We start from the raw sequence: 20,806 nt of genomic DNA, 5'->3' as shown, positions 1-20,806 counted from the left end.
AGATTTAACTGTTGCATTCTGTATTCCGAGAATGACGATATCGACAATCGTGAAAAATAAAGACATTGCTGTATTAAATTTGCTAACGTTGCGAAAGGGGTTAAATCAATTTCTAAACAGAGATCGAAGAATTAGATCATGTCGAGAAATTGCTTCTGCTTTAGATAACTGAAAAACAGTGTGCCGGCAACAGCGTATCGGAAGAAATTATTTGCGAGAAAGTTAAAAGGATACATGCTGATCTCATGAAAAATCAAGCAGAAACTAGCGAGGAAAGCCAGGTGTTTAAAGCCAGCAATTTTTTTTACATGAGAACGAATTAATCATTTTTACATTACTTCTTATGGAAAAGGTTGGTTTGGTATACGTCCCATTCGGTATAAGTCCAAACACCAGGAACGGATTAAGGTCGTATACCAAGGTTCCACTGTACTTTGTTTTGCTTGTAACACAAACTTTTTGATGGGGTCGATGTGAAGTTTCAAAAACTTGTAGGGTGTCGACGATCAAATAAGTTTGGTGACCCTTGGATTTCAAATATATTAATTTGCTTATGTTTTGATGTTTCATTATATATATTGAGTCATATACAATTTCCAGTTTTTCAAAAATAATCATAATAGTTTTCTAAATTATTATTTTTATCACTTGCTCCTCATATATTTTTGTTTTATATTTAATGTCCAAAAGGTAAAAAGTTATCTCCAAGAATATTTAACATTAAAACATTAAACTTTTTGAACACAGTGTTGTTTTTTAGAGATTTTATAATGTATGTAATTTAAATTGTTTATTGTAAGAAAATAAATGAGTACAAAAATTTTATCAATAACAAACAAAGTATAAACTATTGTGAATATTTATTAAAAGTTATATTTGAATACTTTTATATCAAAAATTCAAAATATTACCTTCCATTTTTTAATAGAAGAGCTTCATCTTCAGGAATATGACAAACAAGCAATTCACTTATTCTTCTTCTCTGAATATTTAAAATATTTAATTATAAAACATCATTAATTATAAAATAAGAAAATAACTACATTGTTGAAATGTTAAATAAATATGTTTTTTCATATAAAATAAAGAATCAAAAATATTCTATTTATATTATTTAGATATAGACAATGGCAACTACCTATACTGAATCTAAAACATTACTATAAAAAATAATAAAAGTTTATGATATAAACATATAAGAATTTACAAAAAAACTGAATTTTTATTAAAAAAACATCAAAGAACTGTTTAAATGTTAACTTTCATAAAACTAAGTTAACATCAAAAAAGTTCTTTTTTCCTTCAAAACAAATCAAATTCAATGCATTATTGCTACTGTAATCCAAATCAGTTTTGTTTGTTTTTCTGATAAATGCTCCAGACAAAAACAAAAAGAAATCATTGATTGTTTTATAAAAATTATTCTAAGTCCATTTTACAAAATCTGAATTCTTATAAATATATCACTGAAATTCAAATACTGTATTTAATGGAAGAAAGTATATCTCTCCATTAAAGTTACATTGCTGGTCAAAAGTTTTTAGAACACTTGTATCTAAAAACAAGTTATTTTTTGGAACTGATTTTTTGGGTTGTGAGTTAATTTATTATTATAAGTAAGTTGACAGAATTTCAAAGTGAGATGCATTGGAATTTGATATTTATTCCATTTTTTAAAAATATCAAATAGACAAAAGTTTTTAGAATAGTTTTACTTCCATAGAGATACAGAAAATTATGCACACTAAGTTAACAATTAATAACTTGTTGCACAGTCTTTTTTCTCTGCAACATTTAATACAACCTAGAAGAAATTTACTTATAAAGATTTAAAATAACATATGCATCAAAGTTATCAGCACATTGTTGAATGCACACTTTAACTTTCCACAAGAATTAAACTGTCCATGTTCAAAAATTTTTTGTTCCTTTAAATACCAAACATTTTCTATAATGTCCAAATCAAGACTATGAGCTGGTCAATTAATAATGGGAACTTTATTCTCTTTGAAAATAAAACCTAACTATGCCAGCTGTATGGATTGCAACATTATGTTGCTGCCAAAACCATTTACCTCGTGAAAAAAATTTTCACAACAAAGTAGAAATGTTGTTTTCAGATGATTCAGATATTTCATGGCATTATAATTTCCTCAATGAATTTGATTATCAATTTTCTCCAATTATTTACGGCATCCAGAATCATTGTGGAGCCACTTCCTTGTTGGCATCTTTTACAATGTGGACCTACCATAATTCCTGCAGTTTTCTCAAAATAAGACAAAATAAGACAGTTTTTTCAAAATAAGATTTGCTATTATCTAGACCAGTGTTTTTCAACCTTCTTGAATATGCGACCCCTTTACAAGTTAAAAATTCTGGCGACCCCCCCTAGGGTCATATTAAAACTATATCAGTGATTTTAGAAACTATGTATTTAATTTTCTTTCTGTTGAGACAAATTATTGTTGATTAAAATGAAAATTTCAGAAGAATCGACAATAATTTAACATACATAAAGTATGAAACTTCCTTTAATTATAACATTAGACACAGGGAACTGTTGACCTTTTTTCTTTTTTTTTTTAGGATCTTAATTTTCAGCTTCTACTTTTCTACTATTTATTTCCTTTTGCAAATCAGCTAAACACTTTTTCCGCTGTCATTTTTTGGGGTGGGCTGTAATTCTCGCTGAAATTGTAGTTTTTTTTAATGTAGTGTAGGACCTACAAACACTTGTCTTTTTCTTCTACCCGCCACCCCCGTGTAAGGCTTCGTGACCCCATGGGGGGGTCGCGACCCACAGGTTGAAAAACACTGATCTAGACCAGTGTTGTCCAATTGAAATTGTTTACTGGGGCCAAAACCAAAAATAAAAATACACTGTGGGCAGCACACATTTATTTACAAGAAAACATATACAATTATACAGTATTTTGTATGTATTTTAATTACAGTAGAACCCCTCTAGTCTGCCCTCGGCTAGTCCGTCACTCCGATTAATCTGACCGTGGTCGGAGTCGAAAAACTTGTCCCGACTCGTCGGTGACTCACTGTCCATGGAGTTTTTCTGTGTTCGTTACAGTATATGTTTTACATTGTGTGTACATGTACAGTTTTGTGTGTGTTTTCAACATGATAGGAGTGAAACGTAAACACGTTACTCTTTCATTAAATGAAAAATTAGCAGTGCTACAAAGACTAGACAAAGGAGAAGATTGTTTATTTTACTTTTTTCTGATAATCCGACCTTTTTTGCGTTCCGACCATACCCCCAGTCCCAAAGGTGACGGATTAGACGGGTTCTACTGTAATGTGAAACTTGCTTTTCAATTTTTTCACTGAATTTTTTAATATCAACAGGTATTTTTGATGTTGTACAACATAAATTGGTTGTTTTAAATTTTTATCAGTCAACCTATTATGACTTACGTTTAACAATCTTCAATTTTGAGAAAAAAGATTCAGAAAGATAGGTGATTTCCATTGCAGCTGTAATGCTCATTGCATTTTTTTAGGTTAGGGAATTTATGTACAGATGTATTTTGTATAAAACTGAACTTTGTTATTAGCCTCAAACATATATTTCAATTCAGAAGATGAATGAAGATCTATCAAATCTATCTGCAAATTTGTTGGAGCTTGTTCTACAACAATGTCAAATGGACATAAGAAAATATTAAATATGCTTTCATTAATTTTTAAATATGGAAATCTTTCTTGAAATTCTCTTAGTAAATTAGTAATTTTCTTGTGCATATTTAGAAAAATGTTTTTTGTCACTATTAGCCTCAAACATATATTTCAATTCAGAAGATGAATGAAGATCTATCAAATCTATCTGCAAATTTGTTGGAGCTTGTTCTACAACAATGTCAAATGGACATAAGAAAATATTAAATATGCTTTCATTAATTTTTAAATATGAAAATCTTTCTTGAAATTCTCTTAGTAAATTAGTAATTTTCTTGTGCATATTTAGAAAAATGTTTTTTGTCACTATTAAATTTATGTAATTTTGGACAATGAATTGTAATTTTTGATTTTAACTGACTTTCATAAAGTTTGAGTTTTGCTGTGAATGCTTCTATATTTTGATAACAGTCTGTGATCAATTTGTTTTCACCTTGAAGCTGCTTATTAAGTTCATTTAATTTCATTATGATATTTGTAAGAAAACAAATCCAAAAGCCACTGTCCATCGTATAATTTAGGAACATTCTGGTCCTTTTCATTGAACATGACCCGTTACATAAAGCACCCCTTCGTGGCTGACTATAATCAAATAACTTGTAATTAAACCTGTTAACAATCTAAACATGGAATGATTTGAAATTTTAAATCTATAAACATGTGTAAATGTGTAATTCTAATTAAAATTTTATTAGGCTTATTTCCAAAGAATTTAAAGAAAACAATAAAATATCTTATCGTTTATTGAAAACACAAAGACCATTGTAACTTAAGAATGTGTCTATTGTTTGACACATATATGGCAAATTTAAGGAAAAATAATTATACCAAATTATAACAAAACACCAATTTAAAAATATTTGTTGTAAACATACTGATTAAATATATACAGTACTATACCTACGTATATATTATATGTAATACATTTGAAGCTTTGTTAAAAAATATTTAATACTGTTTTAATTTCTGATTATATGTGATAAGGTGTTATACATCATATTAATTAAGCCAGTCTCATTGATGACTGCCATCAAAATAAATGATTTTGATGGCATTCATCAAGAAATTGCTTTAAATACTAAAATGATTTAATTGTGTGTTTTGAATAGAGCCCATATTTGAGAAGATATTTTCAGAAAAACAAGCATATGTTTTACACTAATTTTTTTTTGTAAATACAAAATAAATGTATATTAATATGTTTTTTTTTGTTGTTTTATTGAGTAAAATCTCTCGCAAACCTCCCAAAACTCTCAACCCCACTTGAGGAATCACAGATGTAAAATTTAGCTTTAGGCTTTTGATTTTATTATATCATATACTGTACTACATTTTAGATACATTTAGTGTGTCATCCTTTATGGTATTTATAATTACAATTTAAGGGGGAAAAAACATTTAAATTATTGCAGTGTAAACTTGAATACTTGATTTTCTTTTCGCATATTTGAAAATAACTTACCTTGAGATTATTCAAGAGAGAAGTATCATCACCATCTCTTTTAAAAGACATGCTTTCGAATATTGTTGTTGACGTTACTATTACGCCCCCTGGAGGTTATAAACGAAATCTTTGAAATTACTAATTACGTCGCAAGGAATTCGTTCATGAACATTCGTTAACTGCAATCGTTTCGGAACATTTTTTATTTTCGCCGCAAGAGTGGAGTATATTCGTTAAGTATCAAAATTAAAAAATGAAATTTACGGGGTAAATAACAGAATGCTCCTGCCCAATGTTCGACTACTAAGTCACGAAACTACTATTTGCGGCCGGATGGCCGAGCGGTCAAGGTGGCAGCCTACCGCTCTGGGATCCGGACCCGGGCCCGAATCCAAACGGGTCGAAAAATCCCCAGGAATTTTTTGGTGGTGGTGCGACCGGATATGTAGGACCACCCCTCGCTCCATTGTGGGCCTGGCCTAACCCATAATGGGCTTGCTAAAAGATGCCCTCTTAGTGCCCACAGGGCGGAAAGAGTTAAAAAAAACCCAAATGGTCTTTTAATATGAAATGCAATATTACGCCATTAAAGGTAAATTTTTTAATGCCTTTTAAAAGACCCCAAATGTTGACCCTAAGGTAATTTTCCGCGACCTCAAAGTTACCTTGGGGTCGCATTGTTAAAACGTTTGAATACCATTGATGTAGACAAATATTCCTGTAATTTTTGTTCGCCTAGTAAAATTCTTTGGTGTTGTGATTTATTTGATTTAGGCAATGCAACACGGGATTTGCGAAGGGGAAATGCCTGCCGGGAGGTTTTTTATGGAAAACTGGCCTCTATTTAGGCGTTACTAACGCGAAAAATCCCGAAAAACTCCACATGAAGTGGAGTTCGCTGGCGAGACGCGAACCCACGATCAACTACCGATTTCAAAACCGGATTGAATTCAGTAAAGTTAACGTTTTATTAATATTAATAAAGTGATACAGAAAATATTACCCAAGATTTACAAATATGCCTGTATCACGTATTATTCCCGGCAAAAAAATCAGCGTTTCTTTAATGTTGGTTCTTTAATGTTGAGTCTAAGTATTCAACAAATAACATTGGAAAATCTTATTGTTTTGTAATTAATATGCGTTAGTTTTCATGTTAATTTTAAAATTTAAACACAAGCATGACGTTATTTAAAAAAATTAAGAATGGTAAATAGGTGCCGTGCACAAATTGAAATGTACAGTACATTGGAATTTTCCCGTAGTATATCAGTTATGTGGAATTGTTTTCTTTCTTTCTTATCTTATTAATATGGAGACTCTAGCCTGTTGGCTTTTTCTCCGAATCATTCCGCTTAGAAATTAGGCAAAGCGGTTGATGCGGTGAACAAAACGCTCCAAGATTTCGATATGTTGGCGAGGAGGAAGGTCAGTATGAGGCCAGTATATCGAAGTAAAGGTACGGGTGATCGTGAGGTCCAGGGTTAAGAGATAGCCTAGCTCTTGGCGGGCTCGTGTGTATTACAGGCAGACAAACCAATAGTGGACGGAAGTTTCTGGAGAGCTACAATGGGGGCAATCTAGCGAGAATAGAGGAAGTTGTTCAAGGGGGCCGTATCGGTTCGAAGTCTAGCCAATAGGGTTTCTGTGTGACGAGACGAGGCGTGATGGTATATCCAAGGGACAAAAGGTCGGAGATGGTCGCGACCTTTTCCCCGAAGAATAGTGGACCAGGTATCATTGTAGTTGCGGATGATCGATTCCCGTATCTGACGTATGAGATCACGTGCCATGAGAGGTCCCACCAGGAGCCGGTGGGAGTGTCATGTCTAGCGGCTTGGTCTGCCGCTTCATTTATGTGAATGCCAACATGACCAGGGGTCCACTCGATTTCAAGGGGTGTTAGGTCAGAGCTGATAGTTGCAGCTAGGTCAATAATAACCGCTGGAGAGGAAAAATTTACGTTGGCGACTGCCTGGAAAACTGATTTGCCATCGGACTTATGACGATGGCCATCGGAGATATTAAGACGGGCGCTGAGATTAACTGCCCGTTGGATGCCGAGAACCTTCGCATCAAAGACGCTGCAGTTCGTGTGTAGCGACTAAGTTTCCTTGACCGTTTGAGCCGGAAGAACCACTCCGAAAACTGTCCGTAGGTATGATTTTGAGACATCTGCTCCAATGAGAGTCCAACCCCGCCAGTTGGTAGAATGTAGATCATTGAAACGAGCATTCAAGGCTGCCGGAGGTTGGCTGGAAGCATTTGGAAAGTCGTCTAGACGAATTCTAGGTTGAATTGTTTTAAATCCAAACATACTTTATATACTGTTTTGTTTTGAGAGCATTACAAAGGTTTTGTTTTGCAATGTCGCAATGATACCTTGATATTAAAATATTAATCTTATAAAATTATGTTATGTTACAGTAGAACCTCGAAAACTCGGCTCTTGATAACCCGGCACTCCGGATAACTCGGCCACACCCTGGCAGGGCAAAAAAATCATTATTTAATTAATTTTCATTATAGACAGCTTTATAAAAGTATAAAAGCTCTCATAAAGTATTTTTCTCAGGTCTGTCTTATCAGGTAAATTACTGTACACAGTGTATTCATTAATTTTCATTTTAATGTAGTAAAGGCTCTATGCCTTCATAAAGGACGTACTTTTCCTTTGTTTAAGGGTATTTGGGCAGTTTATTCTCTGTTATTATGGGCAGTTTATTCTCAAGTAAACAATACATATAAGTACAGTACAGTATTTTCTGAGGAAACACTCGTACTTATTTTTTTAACCCCATTCCCGATAACCCGGCATTTTCACAAACTCGGCCACCCTTCGGTCGAGTTTTCGAGGTTCTACTGTACTAGATTATTGATTTATTTTATTTTAGAATTTTTTTTTGAAAAATTTTTCTAAACAATAAAAAAATAAGGTTAATTTTCATAAAAAATTATTTTGTGTTTGGAATGATTTTTACACTAACCAAATTTTAATTTACGCTAGAAAACAAAATTTAAAAGAATTGCCTATTAAATTTAATAATTTATTTAATAATTAGCGGCAAACAATATGTTTTCGCGGAGGAAATTTTGATGATTTGCTATTTTATATAATACGATTTAATTACGGATATTACCTAAAGTCTGTATAAATTTCACTCCAAGATTTAAAATTGGATCTAGGAAACTTTTGGATTCTACTATTTCTTTCCTTCTTTTTTCTTTATCAGAAAACGTTACACGTTTAATATTTTTTGCCGGATAATCTGTTTTATCTTTATCCGATTTTAGCACCCCATTCTTCGATATTGAAGTGTATATTTTCGTTTTTGTTTGTATTACTTTTTCATTTTGTTTGTTTATTTTCGTTTGTCGAAGATATTCACAATTATCATAGTTTTTTTCCTTCTGAACAGATTCGTTTTCATCTGATTGAAATGCAATATTACGCCAATGATGACATTTTTGTACCATGTACGGCAACCATCTTGATGATTCAGATTTTGATTTATCATATTTCTTTGCTTTCGAGTTCGCATACAAATTTACATATTTGTATTCATCTTTTGGATATAGATTTAATTTGGTTTCTTTAATATTGTGTCGTGGATCTGGGTTTTTGTGTAAACTTAGATTTTCTCTCTGGTGCATCGCTTCATCAAAGGTAAATTTTTTAATGCTTTTCTCGATTATATATGGAGTTTTCTTTTTAATCATAAAATTTTGTTTACTCTTTAACCCTTTATTAGCTATAATAAGAAAACAATATAATTTTATATTAATTTAAAGTAGATAATGTTTTTGAATTTTTCTAAAGTTTGAGCTTACTTGAATAATCTTTTTTTATATTAGGGATTTTAAATATATTATCTGATACTTTATCGTGAAAATATCGCAAGGATTCGACCGTTTTAACTACTTTCATTTGCACAGAACTTGAAATTCTTTTCGAGTTCGTGTTATATTGATCACCTAGTTTTATACCTTCTACGTATAATTTATTATTACTGATTTTATTTCTATTTTTATTTAGGCATTTGTTTTTATTGTTTTCAAAATTTTTAAACAATTCTTCAGGTGTTTCTTCATATTCAATGGGTTGGTTTTCATTTAACTTTTCCAATTTACTCGCTTGAATACATTTTTGTCTTGCATTTGATATAGCAGCGACTTCCTCACGTTGAAAATGAACATTTTCTGCATTCCAATTATTATTATCATCATGTTCTTTAATGGATAAAACAGAAAAATCGTATTCTGAATCATTGAAGTTGGTAATAGAAATGCTTGATTCGCATCTTCCTATTGTACTTTTTTGAGAAAGTAATGACGCAAATTTGCAACTCAATTCTTCAGCAACTTTAGTTCTAAAAACTGGAATAAATTCTTGTTTAGAGTCCATATATTGAATATTTTTAGAAATTTTATCTTCATTTATTGTGCTTTCTTTTTTCAAACTCTGTTGTAAACTGGAAATTTTAATATCCTCTTTGATTGGATCCAAAGTCTGACATTTATAATTGAGAAGTTGATTTGTTTCAATATTTTGTTTACTTATAGTTGACTGTAAAATTTCTTTTTTTGAGACGAAGATTGAATTTATATTGGAAACAGAACTTTTGAACGTTGCATATTTACGATTTATGTAATTCTGTGCAATAGGAGACTGTATGTTTAATGATTCCTTTATACACTCTTCAGAAACCTCTACTGTGGAGATTTGTACAGTTGATTGTTTTGAAGTAGGAACAACTGAAACAATTTTTAAGTTAATATCATTTGTTTCCAACAATTTTTCTTCGGATCCTATTGCAGGTAATAATGTACTTGATTGTTTACTAACTGCAGAAGAAACAATATTTGTGGGTGAAGTCGGAACAGGCAATTCTTCGGTACTTTCAATGTCCTGAATGTAATAACTATCTGGATATATAGATATTTCTGTTAAATTATTTTCTTCAGTGTCACATTTTTCGTTATTATTATAGTCTTCTAAATCTTTGAATGAAGATATAATTTTTTCATTTTCCTCATCTTCATGTTGTTCTGATAATTCATCAAATTCTGTTAATTGTATGTCAGCATCACTTTTTACGCTTCCATTTAGATTTTCTTCTTCAGCGGGAAGCTTGAAGAAGGGATACGGTATATTTCTTTTTTCAGATTTATGAATGATACAATGTTTTAGACTTTCATTTTTCATATTATCAATATCGTTTTCCTTATCTTTCTCGGATATCGACCCTGTTATGTTTAAAGAATGTAGTTCTGTCGGTATATCTTCATTCGATTTCTTTATTATATGCATATCTGATATTTTAATACTTTCGTCAGATCTATCACGTTGATCTTGTAGAAAAGGTTTTATATTTTCATTTAACGAATCATATGATTTTTTAGTTTCTGCGCCATTTATGTTTTCTGTTTCATTAACAACAGGTGATGGTGACTGTAAAGGAATTGTCTGAAAAGCATTGGCGGTATCACATTCTAAATTAAAACTGGCAGCTTCTATCTTCTGAAATGAATGTGATTTTCCTATTGAATTCGTTATCCTTTTACCTGAAATTTTGTGCTGAAGAAAATTATCTCTTGAAGTACCATGTTCATAATCCTGAATTCTGTTCTTGTGTCCATAATCTTTATTCTTAGTGCGCATTTCTGGTAAATAACAATAAACAAAATATACATTTAATTATCTATCAACTCGTAGCGTACTTTATGGGATATTTAAATAGACGTACCTAAAATTTGTACTTGTTTTGGTTCCAGTATGATATCTTCAATAATTAATTCTTTTTCATTTTTTTGGGCAACTATAGGAGCAGAAAAATATGACTCATGTTGAGAAATAGTTTTCGGACGATCACATAATGTGACTTCAATATCCACATCTTCAAGAGGTACAAGAAAAGACTCTTGTCTAATTTTTGCTTTATCTCCTTCCTTCCGATTTATTATTGTTATAGTACTTTCTGACCACATTTGCTGTTTAATTAAAGGTTCATTTATGGCTGTAACTGTCTGAACATCAATATTAGATTTTTCCTCTTGAATTAATCGATTAATCAAAACATTTTTCGCAGCATTTTGAATGGTTTCAAGCATTTCAGTATCTATCGTTAAATTCTGTAGTATATCTTTGATGCCTGCTGAAACCTGTTTCTGTTGACTTAAGCGAGTTATCAAAATCTGTCTGATTGCTTCGTATACTTCTTGTATGACATCTTCATTTGATTGCATTTTCTTAAAACGCTGTAGAATATCACACAATGTCATATCAGTTATTTTTCCTAAAAAATATTGAAAATCATCCAAATTTGTTGCCGTTTCTACAGGATCTTCATTTTCGGCAATTAATATTTGTGTTGGAAAATTGCGTGTGTCATTTTTTGATATTTTTACAGAATCTGTTGAACTTTTCTCAATATTGAAAAATTTTTTAGTTATATTTGATTCTGCTACATTTCCGTGTTTACTACTTCTTTGTATTGTCGTTATCAAATCATTATCTTCACTATCAAAATAATAATTTGAAGAAGATTCCGTAAGAACTTTTGACGAATCAGAATAAGTTTTTTTAACTTTTCCCTTATTTGATATTTTGAAATATGAATTTTTCGATGATGTTTGTAGCTTAAATTTCTTTGACGTTTTTCTTTTACTAAATTTTTTATTAATTACTGAAGATTCCTGAGTGAGTGCAAAGCATAGCACTTGTAATTTGAACCAACAAACAAACAAAATTAAAACTATTGGGTCGTTGCAAATGAAATAGCCGCTTTTAAAATTTAAACTTTCCAGCTCTATAGTTCAGCTTTTTTCCATGTGAACAATGATATATGCTTGCAATTAGAAGAGCACACATATAATATGTAAATTTAAAAATATAATCTGATTTATATTGTGAGTTTCATATGTTTAAGAGTACTTTTTTTGAAATCACGGAAAAAAGGAAAATTGAATAATTTTTTTACGAGTATAAGCAGGGAAATAATGCAGCCAAAGCAACCCGAAATACAACAAAACTTTTGGTGAAGGTTCTGTGAGTGAGCAGACCACCAGACATTGATTTAAAAAATTTCATTCCAGGAATAAAAATCTTAAAATTTAGAATTGAAGAACATCATCGAATCAGATCACCTGACTGTCCGGGAAATCGCAGAACATACTGGACACTATTCTACCATTTTTCGACATTTAAACGTGTTGGAGAAAGTCAAGAAGTTCGACAAGTAGATATTACACGAACTCAGCGAGAGAGAAAAAGAGCATCATTTGGAGGTCTGCAGTTCTTTATTTGTCACAAAAATGAAAGTATTCAAATGAAATTCTTTCCATCCACCTTATTCTCCAGACTTTTCTTCCTTGAAAGTCTTCAAGGAAGAAAACGCAATAAAAAGTACAATCAGCCATTTCATTTGCAATAACATATTACATATAACTTACCCTTGACACTGTGTTTTTCTGTTTTCGTAACCATTTGTAGAATTTGATAACTACAGATTTATTTTTTCTCATGTTTCAAAGATCAGTTATTCAAAGTAAACATTTGTTTTATAAAAAAGAGTTTATTGTTTAACAATATTTTATTGTTTAAATAAACTAGAACTAAATCTAAATAGTCGAAATACAGTTAAATTTTTCATTGAAAAAATTAAAGTCCATAAATTGTTTAAAAAGTTGCTGAATTAATAACATGTATCTAGATTGATATTAATATATTAATGTCAATAACTATTGTATTAACATTGTATTAATAACTATTGTAACAAAGCATTTATAATTTATAATTATGAACAGAAAACACAAGTACTTGTACCGGTATTTCACAAATCATACTGTTTAATTAAACTTTATCTATGACTATATTTTAAACCACACTCTACATTCTATTTTATTTAACGCATAACGAGTTCAACAACATTGACAATACGATAAACAAATAATAAATGTGCTATTTTACTTTTCGGATCGAGCGAAAAGCTGACGTTGCGTAAAAAAATCATTCATTTATAAGTAATCTAAAAATTTAACTTATTTTCACTTCTAACTAATACAAATTACAAATAACGCATTCTAATTTGTAACTATGACTAGAAAATACCACAAATCGAGTCCTATCATTGGCGCTGTTTGCCGTAGCAGCATAATTTAGAACTAATGCTCGCTCAGGAGCTAGAGGCTTGTAGATCAGCGCTCCTACAAAGTGGCACTGGTTGCAATCGGGGCTAACGTGGCCTTGAAAATAAAGAACATTCCTTGTTTTAAGGCTAAGTTTAGGTCAACATATGACGAAGTTGCTTGGGACAATGGACAAATATCGTTCATTAGTTTCTTTTATATTTGCAGAATAGACTAGAAGTTAAATGGGTCGGACTTAATGAAGGCTTTACTTGTTATTAACATTTACATTTTTTTTTTTTCTTTTATAAAACTCATTTCTANACCCTAGTTTAGTTAGTGAGAAGTTAATGTTAAAAAAAAACAAATAAATAAATACATAAAAATAAAAAAAATTTTTTTGGGGTCTTGCTCGTTTGTCTCTGTTGGTCCGGTCCATTCATCTCATCTAGTTTGTCATTGTGTTCATTTGCTTTTCACGCTGTCTAGCTGTTAAATAGTATTAAGATTTGTGATCGCGTGCTCAGTTTTATTAGTATTAAGTAGATATAAGTCTTCCTATTAACTACTAACAGCCACTTGGAACTAACTTCTACACTTGGCTATTCATGGTGGCACTCAATTATTGGTGTTCGCTAAACTCAAGTTTTCTTTTAGACCTTCGGGAGACTAGGGCCTTGCAGCCTACAAACTGCATGCCAACATCAAACATAGAGGATACTGTAGCCATACATACACCATTCAGAGGGATACTACCTTTATCTATCTATCTCCTCTCCCTCCTTCCCGCCGGCTAAACATGTCATGTACAGCCGAAGTCTTTCTTGTATGTATGTATTAAGGGAATTGATGCTATTAAATTTTAGTGATTAAAAGGTCGAGGAGGTGAGGAGATAAAAGGGATCATTTGTCATATCTTGAATAGGACTGGACTTAAGATTTTACTTGTTATGAGCATTTACAATTTTTATTATTATCAAACTCATCTCTATCTTCAAAGTTAAGCTTTTTTCCATTTTATAATAATTAATAATATAAAAGTTATTTTTTTAAAACAAAGTCTCATAGCACAGCGTCAAAGACAATTTTCATTTTGTGCTAATACAGTAGAGCGTTGTTTATCCGAAAGTCGGTTATCCGAAAGAATTCTAGTCGGCCTAAAGTATAATTTTTATTTGTTTTTATATTTTTCAATGTATCTATTTCGTTTGTAAAACATAAAGAAATCATTTTTAACGATACAATAGCCACGATTATTATTTTAAAAAGTTTACGTTAGGCTTAACAGCGACGAAAATTCAACACGAAGCGACACGCAACGGAGAAAAATTTCAGCATGGGATAGGTTAATATATTTTTTCGTACATAATCGGTTATCCGAAAAATAAGTTATCCGAACAACCCCATTTCCCAATTGATTCGGATAAACGACGCTCTACTGTATGTCTTAGTGTTTTTCCGGGAAAGTTACGCAACTCGTTGTTGGATTTCTTTAAAGATGGAAGTGGCATGATAGAAATTTAAAAGAAAACATAATACATAAGGAAAATGTATTTTGAATAGTTATTATTTTGAATCTTATAAAATATATGTAAAATACAACTTCAATGCTTATTTAAAATGTTAAAGTTCTACATCATAAAATAAAATATATAGGACATATCACTTTATACAGAAGTGTTCAAGGAGAGACAGAAGGAACTTATGTCACCTCAGATCTAACTCCAAGAAAAAAAAAATATATTACACAAACTTATTTCTAATGTGTTTCTAATGATGCTATTTGGACACGCCTCTGGCGTTATACAGGATGACCCAAAAGTTTGTTAAACGTTTAAAATAAAAAGTTTTATTGTAGTTTCTAACAACAAAGTTTTTTAAAACATCTGTTCCAAATGAGATTCTCCTGCACATTCAATAAGTTTAACATTACTGCATTGCTAGAAATTTTTAGTTTTGTTTTTTTAATTTTCTCGATTTGAGTAAGCCTTGGTTAACTGAATTATGAACCATTCTTCAAATTATTATTATTTTCAATCGTCAGCAATGTACTGAAGCTTATATATTATTTAATAAACTGAGGTACTGTACTTCTAACGAAGTTCTTAGTTGTATTGTGTTAAAATAATTAATAACGTTGAGAAATGTTAGGGCTAATGCATTGATAAAAAGTAAGTTTTTCATTAAATTTAAAAGAATGGTTTACTATATAATTTGTCCTATTTTAAAATAACTTATGTTAATGTAAACATTTTCAAATTATTTATTACATTTTAATGATATCTTGCACACTACTAACAAATACAATTAACTTTGACCTCGTTTAATTTCTAAACATGAATATGTAAAAGTAAAAGTTTTTATTTATTTTTTATAGGTTTAAATTTTTCAGATGTATGACAGAGAAATGAAAATTAGGCAAGAATTAATTATTAGTTTAGATAATGCACACGACCTCCTTTTTTTGAATTGTGGAGATTGACACAACATCGTATAAAAGGTCAGAATCAAAACTAAAAAAGAAAAGATCGTAACAAGGTTATAGTCTACAATTCATTGTTATAAATCGTGAGGGAAAGATGGCCTAAATTATAATAACAATAATGATAGATCTTGTCACATAATCTTTGCTTCTATTCAGTAGCGCGATGTGGAACGTATGGTACTTATGGTTTAATTTCCGACTAACAGATACTCTCTAACTAAAATGAATGATTAAAAACTGAAAAAAGTTAATTCAAATGACCATTTTTTTCAGAAATTTTGATGTCTTTGTTCTTATTATATTTGGACATATAGAGAAGAATGAAACATTACAATTACACAGGTTTTGAAGCAATAACCAAAATCATTTTCTTGTTTAATATTCTGTTACAAAATTGTGCATGTAATCTATTTTTTCAATTTTTGGATTAATATCACATTCCCACATCCTTCTAATGAAAGAAAACTACATGATTTCTTAAGAATTTCAGCTATCTTTCGAAAATACTCCATTTTAAAAAGTTTATTAGAAGACAAATTAACCATGTTCCCTGTAAAATGTTCTAAATTTAATTATGTTAATTTACGTATTTTTATTTATTTTCTAAATTTACACATTATTTAAGTATAAAATAAAATTAAAATGATTGGATATTTCTTACTCTAAAGTGTCATGTCTAAACCATGCCCAAAGCTCAGCTCCAGGTGGTGCATCTTTCAATGGATATAACAGAACGTCTCGAGCTTTCAAAATATCGACTAGGGCACCGGATGGCACTTTTAAAAAGTGTTGCCATACCTTACACATAAAATAAAATTAAAATGAATGGATATTTCTTACTCTAAAGTGTCATGTCTAAACCATGCCCAAAGCTCAGCTCCAGGTGGTGCATCTTTCAATGGATATCCCCATTTTTTGTGTCTCCATCTCCCTTGAGTTAAACTTAAGTGTAATTCTTGAACCCGGTGTTTCGTGACAATCTGTCCAATGGATCTCGGAAACAAACGAAAATGACGGACTGAAAACACCAAACGATTAAAATAAATAAAAATATTGGAATTATCGTAAGAAAATAATTGAAAGCAAACCAACGCGCATCATTTTGATCCAAATCCACATTCCATCTAATAGGAAACTGGAAATATGCATACACGTGCCCACTCGGAAGAGGTTTAATAATTAATTCTTCACTAAAAATATCTGATTCAATTGCAGAACATGTTCCTATAATCGTTAAAAATACACATGTAAAAATCGACATACTGGACGGCGCCATATTACTAGCATACCGCATAATACAACAATTTTATTCAAAAAAACAAACTTCTCGAATATTTTACTAAAATAACATATAATTTAATTTTTATATATTTTTATAAATATTAATTTAAATCAAATATTTGATTTTATCGTTTATAAATATATAAATATTTTATTAAAATATTTCAAAAATTTAATAAATACATTTACGACATTTATTATAGCGATATTAATTAATTTAATAATAAATACACGCTTAAATTGAATACATTTTTGGTAAATTTTATCAAGTAGAATATTAACCAATAACACTCATGACCGTTATTCAACCCATCATTAACAACAAGAAGCACATGGACAATGGAGGAGAGGACGGAAATTAAATAAAAGAGTAATTTGTGATATACAAGAAATTTTCGTATAAATAATTAACTCGGATAATCTTTATAACCTTTCAATGCTATAATTAATCAAAGCAATAACGTATTGAAATGCAAAAACTAAAAACTGATAATGGATTGGAATTTTCTTTTAGTTTTTATGAGAATTTTATTGATGTGTGTTGTTTGTAGTAATTGGATATTAGATTTCTTGCCTTATAAGATACGAATTGTTTATAAAAAATTTATCCAGCCGTCTAGGGAGTGACTCTTTTTCTTTTGTTTGTTTGTTTTATTTGTTTTTTTTTATAANGAAATGAAGATAGAAATTTTTATTTATTTATTTTAATTCCCATCCAAAAATGGATAATCAATTTTATTTTATTATTTAAACTATATCTAGTTTTATAGCTTGTTAATATGATAACTCAATCTAGATGATCGTTATGTTTTTAGGGCATCCTAGCGTGCTATTTGTTAGATGCGTGCAAGAAATTGCCCACTTGTTCCTTTAAATGGCATCATACTGAATAGAAAAATCATCAACGATTAAACAATCGTTTTCTTATTGGTACATATAATATAATTTATGTCTTGTTTTTATCTTTTGTTCGCATTCTTTTATTAAAGTCCAAAGATAAAGTCCTAGACCAATTTTGAAATTAAGTGTATCATTTACAAGTACAAAAATTAGAGTTATGCATATGACTGTTTATATTTCATTAATTACTCAATGAAGAATGTGGAAGAGAAAAATAAATTAATTTTGAATTCACTTTTGTTTTTTATTCATCCACTTATTGGTTATTAATAACTCAATTTATTTTCTTATTAATAAAATTAATGAAATTTATTTTAAAGCCTATTAAGCAAGACACATTGCTTACTACACAAATAGTAGATAATAAATATATCTAGCAACGAATTTTGTTAATTAATTATAATATTTTAAATTTATTTTTCTTTAAAAATAAATAATAAAATCTAAACCAAATAATGCAGTTCTCAGTTGTAAAGTTCTCAGTGTATAGAAATATATATATAACCTTATCAATTGATTAATTCTATTGTGCAGATTGATAAGAATCATTATCTAAAGAGGAAAAAATTATCTAATTCTTTTAAAGTTTTTTTTTCCTACTGTCTGGCATTATTATAACAACGATAAATCGGATTTAATGCTTTGTATATGAGTCTACGATATAAATAGAAACTTCTCTATCAAAATGTAGTAGTGATTTTCGTGTACGAAAAGATCGAAACTGATCGATAACATCACTTGTCTCGGCTTCAGCTTAACTTCATCAATCATTTCAAACTGTGAAAAAAAAGGTAAAGATATGCAAAATCTTAGTATTGATTTATAATTATTTTTAGCTGATTATGTTTAAAATACAGTATATATATATATTTTTTATTTTAAGTTGATTTTTTCTGTACTAGATGGCAGTAGAGTGCTTCAGATATCTTTACCTTCATTTAGAGCTCCATTTGACAGTTTGTTGTCAGACAATGCTGAAAGTAATCAGTGTTCTGGATAATTAATTATACAGTTCACAGAGCTTCTGTGTTACGTCAGAGATAGTGCAGTAATTCTTAACTTTATGTAAATTTTGTAAATGTTAGTTGTTGAAAAAACCTTTTTTACAAAACTCCTACCAAATTGTTTAAATATTAATTTAAAAAATAAAATTTATCTTTAAAAATAAATGCATCCGAGATTTGAAAAAAAAATTCCATTCATAACTGTAAAGGGAAAAGATAGAGATAACCACATTCCATGGCAGACCTACAGTTCCAGTAAAGAAAGATGAGTCAGAATGTATACATTTCCATATAGGGAGGATTGTGACATGTTGAAAATAGGTTTGCATCTGTTAACTTCCTTTTTGAAATCACTTCCTGGCGTTAAACATCTTGTTCGTTTTATTCAATCGGGGGCAATATACTAATTACGGAGTTTTATTGCTTCAAAAAGTTAAAAAAAATTCTGGTATATGATTCATGATTTACTATGATCACGTATAACATAATAATAATAATAATAATAAAATTCTTGGTAAATATTTAAAATGACTCATAAATCAAAACAAACACTAGTAACGAGAATATTGTATGTGTAAACATTTCAGCCTACTGTATAATAAATTCGACTGCATCTTATAAATAAAAACATAGAGAAGTTAGGGAGAATGTCACCTCTGACCTGCTGAGTAATAGGTGATTGATAATAATCCTCAAATTTCTACCACCGAGTTAAAGTGAAGTGTGTTACATCCGGTGTTAAATGGACTGGACAACGTTAACTTCCCTTCTCTACTTGATTCACACTTGACCAATATTAGCTTGAACTTAAGGAAAGATCCATCGTTGATAGATACTGTCCTTGTGAATTGCTGACATAACTAATTACTATAAACTTCGAACTAACTGCCATCCTTTTCTACTATCTAATCGTGTGACTAGTGATAATACATATGGCTAAGGGGACCATCATTTAAATTGAGAGGAATGCACCAAGAACCTCATAAATCAAAAAGAAAAAGTCATTTCGGATATCATAACGTATTGCTTTAAGCATAATTTTGTATTTTGTATGCGTTATTTGAAAGTGATTTAAGGAATAATTTGAAGAGAAGTAAATATTAATTACCGACTATAAATTTTAATTATTGTTTAAACATTGATATGAATTCTTTGAAATGGAACGAACCGGATTAGTTACAGTATCTCCTTTGAGGTTTAAAAATTCTCTCGAGATATAAAAAACAATAATAGATCTTAATTAAAAGTAGTAATATCTAATTATATGATTTATACTTTCTAATTTCACGATTAAAGTTATGATAACTCTATTAAATTTTATATTGTTTTAAATTTGTTTCGTGAAAAATGTTTAATGAATTTCGTAAGAAATACATCGTTATCGCTGTTTTTCAATAATGTGGAGTCGTATTTCCCTACGTTAAAAATTCTAGGAACGGTGAAGAGATTTTGGTTTTGGGTATCTAAAATGTGTGAGAATGAATAAACACTATTGATTTATCGTCAGTCGTAGGCGTAGAAAATATATATGAAATAAAAACAAATATTTAAAATAAAAAAACATCAATATACTGATAATTATTGTATTATAAAGTAGGACGAGAGAAGAATGACTTAAATTTCCAAAAGAGGAATTCCTAGTCCTACTTTAAACTTATGAGTGGTTGTGATGCAATGATCTAATCACTATAAAAATATTTTATTATTTATTTTATTTGACATATTTAGATATTTAGAGACAAATTTAATTTAGAGAAAGAAAAAAAAAATCCCTGTAAACTTACTCATGTATCTCAATATAAAAATAAAAATTTATACATCAAAAATATAGCCTATTTATATACTAAAAAATAATAATTCTATAAATAAAAA

At 29.9% G+C, this 20,806-nt stretch overlaps 3 protein-coding genes across 6 annotated transcripts in view; all 3 read right to left on the bottom strand.

Annotated features, from left to right (window-relative positions):
* LOC111628198 (sodium channel modifier 1-like) overlaps positions 1 to 5,258 on the bottom strand; it is a 60,351-nt gene extending 55,093 nt beyond the window's left edge. For all 4 annotated transcript variants that reach the window (XM_023372096.1, XM_023372164.1, XM_023371972.1 and 1 more), the window contains exons 1-2: positions 5,156 to 5,258; positions 912 to 982 (exon numbers count right to left, since the gene is read on the bottom strand). In XM_023372096.1, coding sequence (XP_023227864.1) covers positions 912 to 982; positions 5,156 to 5,206 — 122 coding nt within the window. In that variant the 5' untranslated portion in view covers positions 5,207 to 5,258. The remainder of the gene's footprint in view (positions 1 to 911; positions 983 to 5,155) is intronic.
* Positions 5,259 to 8,204: 2,946 nt separating this feature from the next.
* Positions 8,205 to 12,715, bottom strand: LOC111624840. The gene is made up of 4 exons (XM_023367832.1): positions 12,590 to 12,715; positions 10,885 to 11,833; positions 8,969 to 10,801; positions 8,205 to 8,889 (listed from the first exon to the last, which is right to left on the bottom strand). The coding sequence occupies exons 1-4, from the start codon at positions 12,659 to 12,661 to the stop codon at positions 8,261 to 8,263; spliced, it is 3,483 nt and encodes a 1,160-aa protein (XP_023223600.1). The 5' UTR covers positions 12,662 to 12,715; the 3' UTR covers positions 8,205 to 8,260.
* Positions 12,716 to 16,585: 3,870 nt separating this feature from the next.
* LOC111626090 (GPI transamidase component PIG-T-like) lies at positions 16,586 to 17,053 on the bottom strand. The gene is made up of 2 exons (XM_023369409.1): positions 16,842 to 17,053; positions 16,586 to 16,767 (listed from the first exon to the last, which is right to left on the bottom strand). Exons 1-2 carry the CDS (start codon positions 17,041 to 17,043, stop codon positions 16,586 to 16,588), a joined length of 384 nt encoding a protein of 127 aa, XP_023225177.1. The 5' UTR covers positions 17,044 to 17,053.
* Positions 17,054 to 20,806: the final 3,753 nt, after the last annotated feature.

This window comes from Centruroides sculpturatus, unplaced genomic scaffold (assembly GCF_000671375.1).
Source record: "Centruroides sculpturatus isolate CEXI.00-Female unplaced genomic scaffold, Cexi_2.0 scaffold93, whole genome shotgun sequence".
Classification (NCBI taxonomy): domain Eukaryota; kingdom Metazoa; phylum Arthropoda; class Arachnida; order Scorpiones; family Buthidae; genus Centruroides; species Centruroides sculpturatus.
Note: the sequence above shows the minus strand (reverse complement) of the source record. Positions and strands in the feature narration are given on the sequence as shown.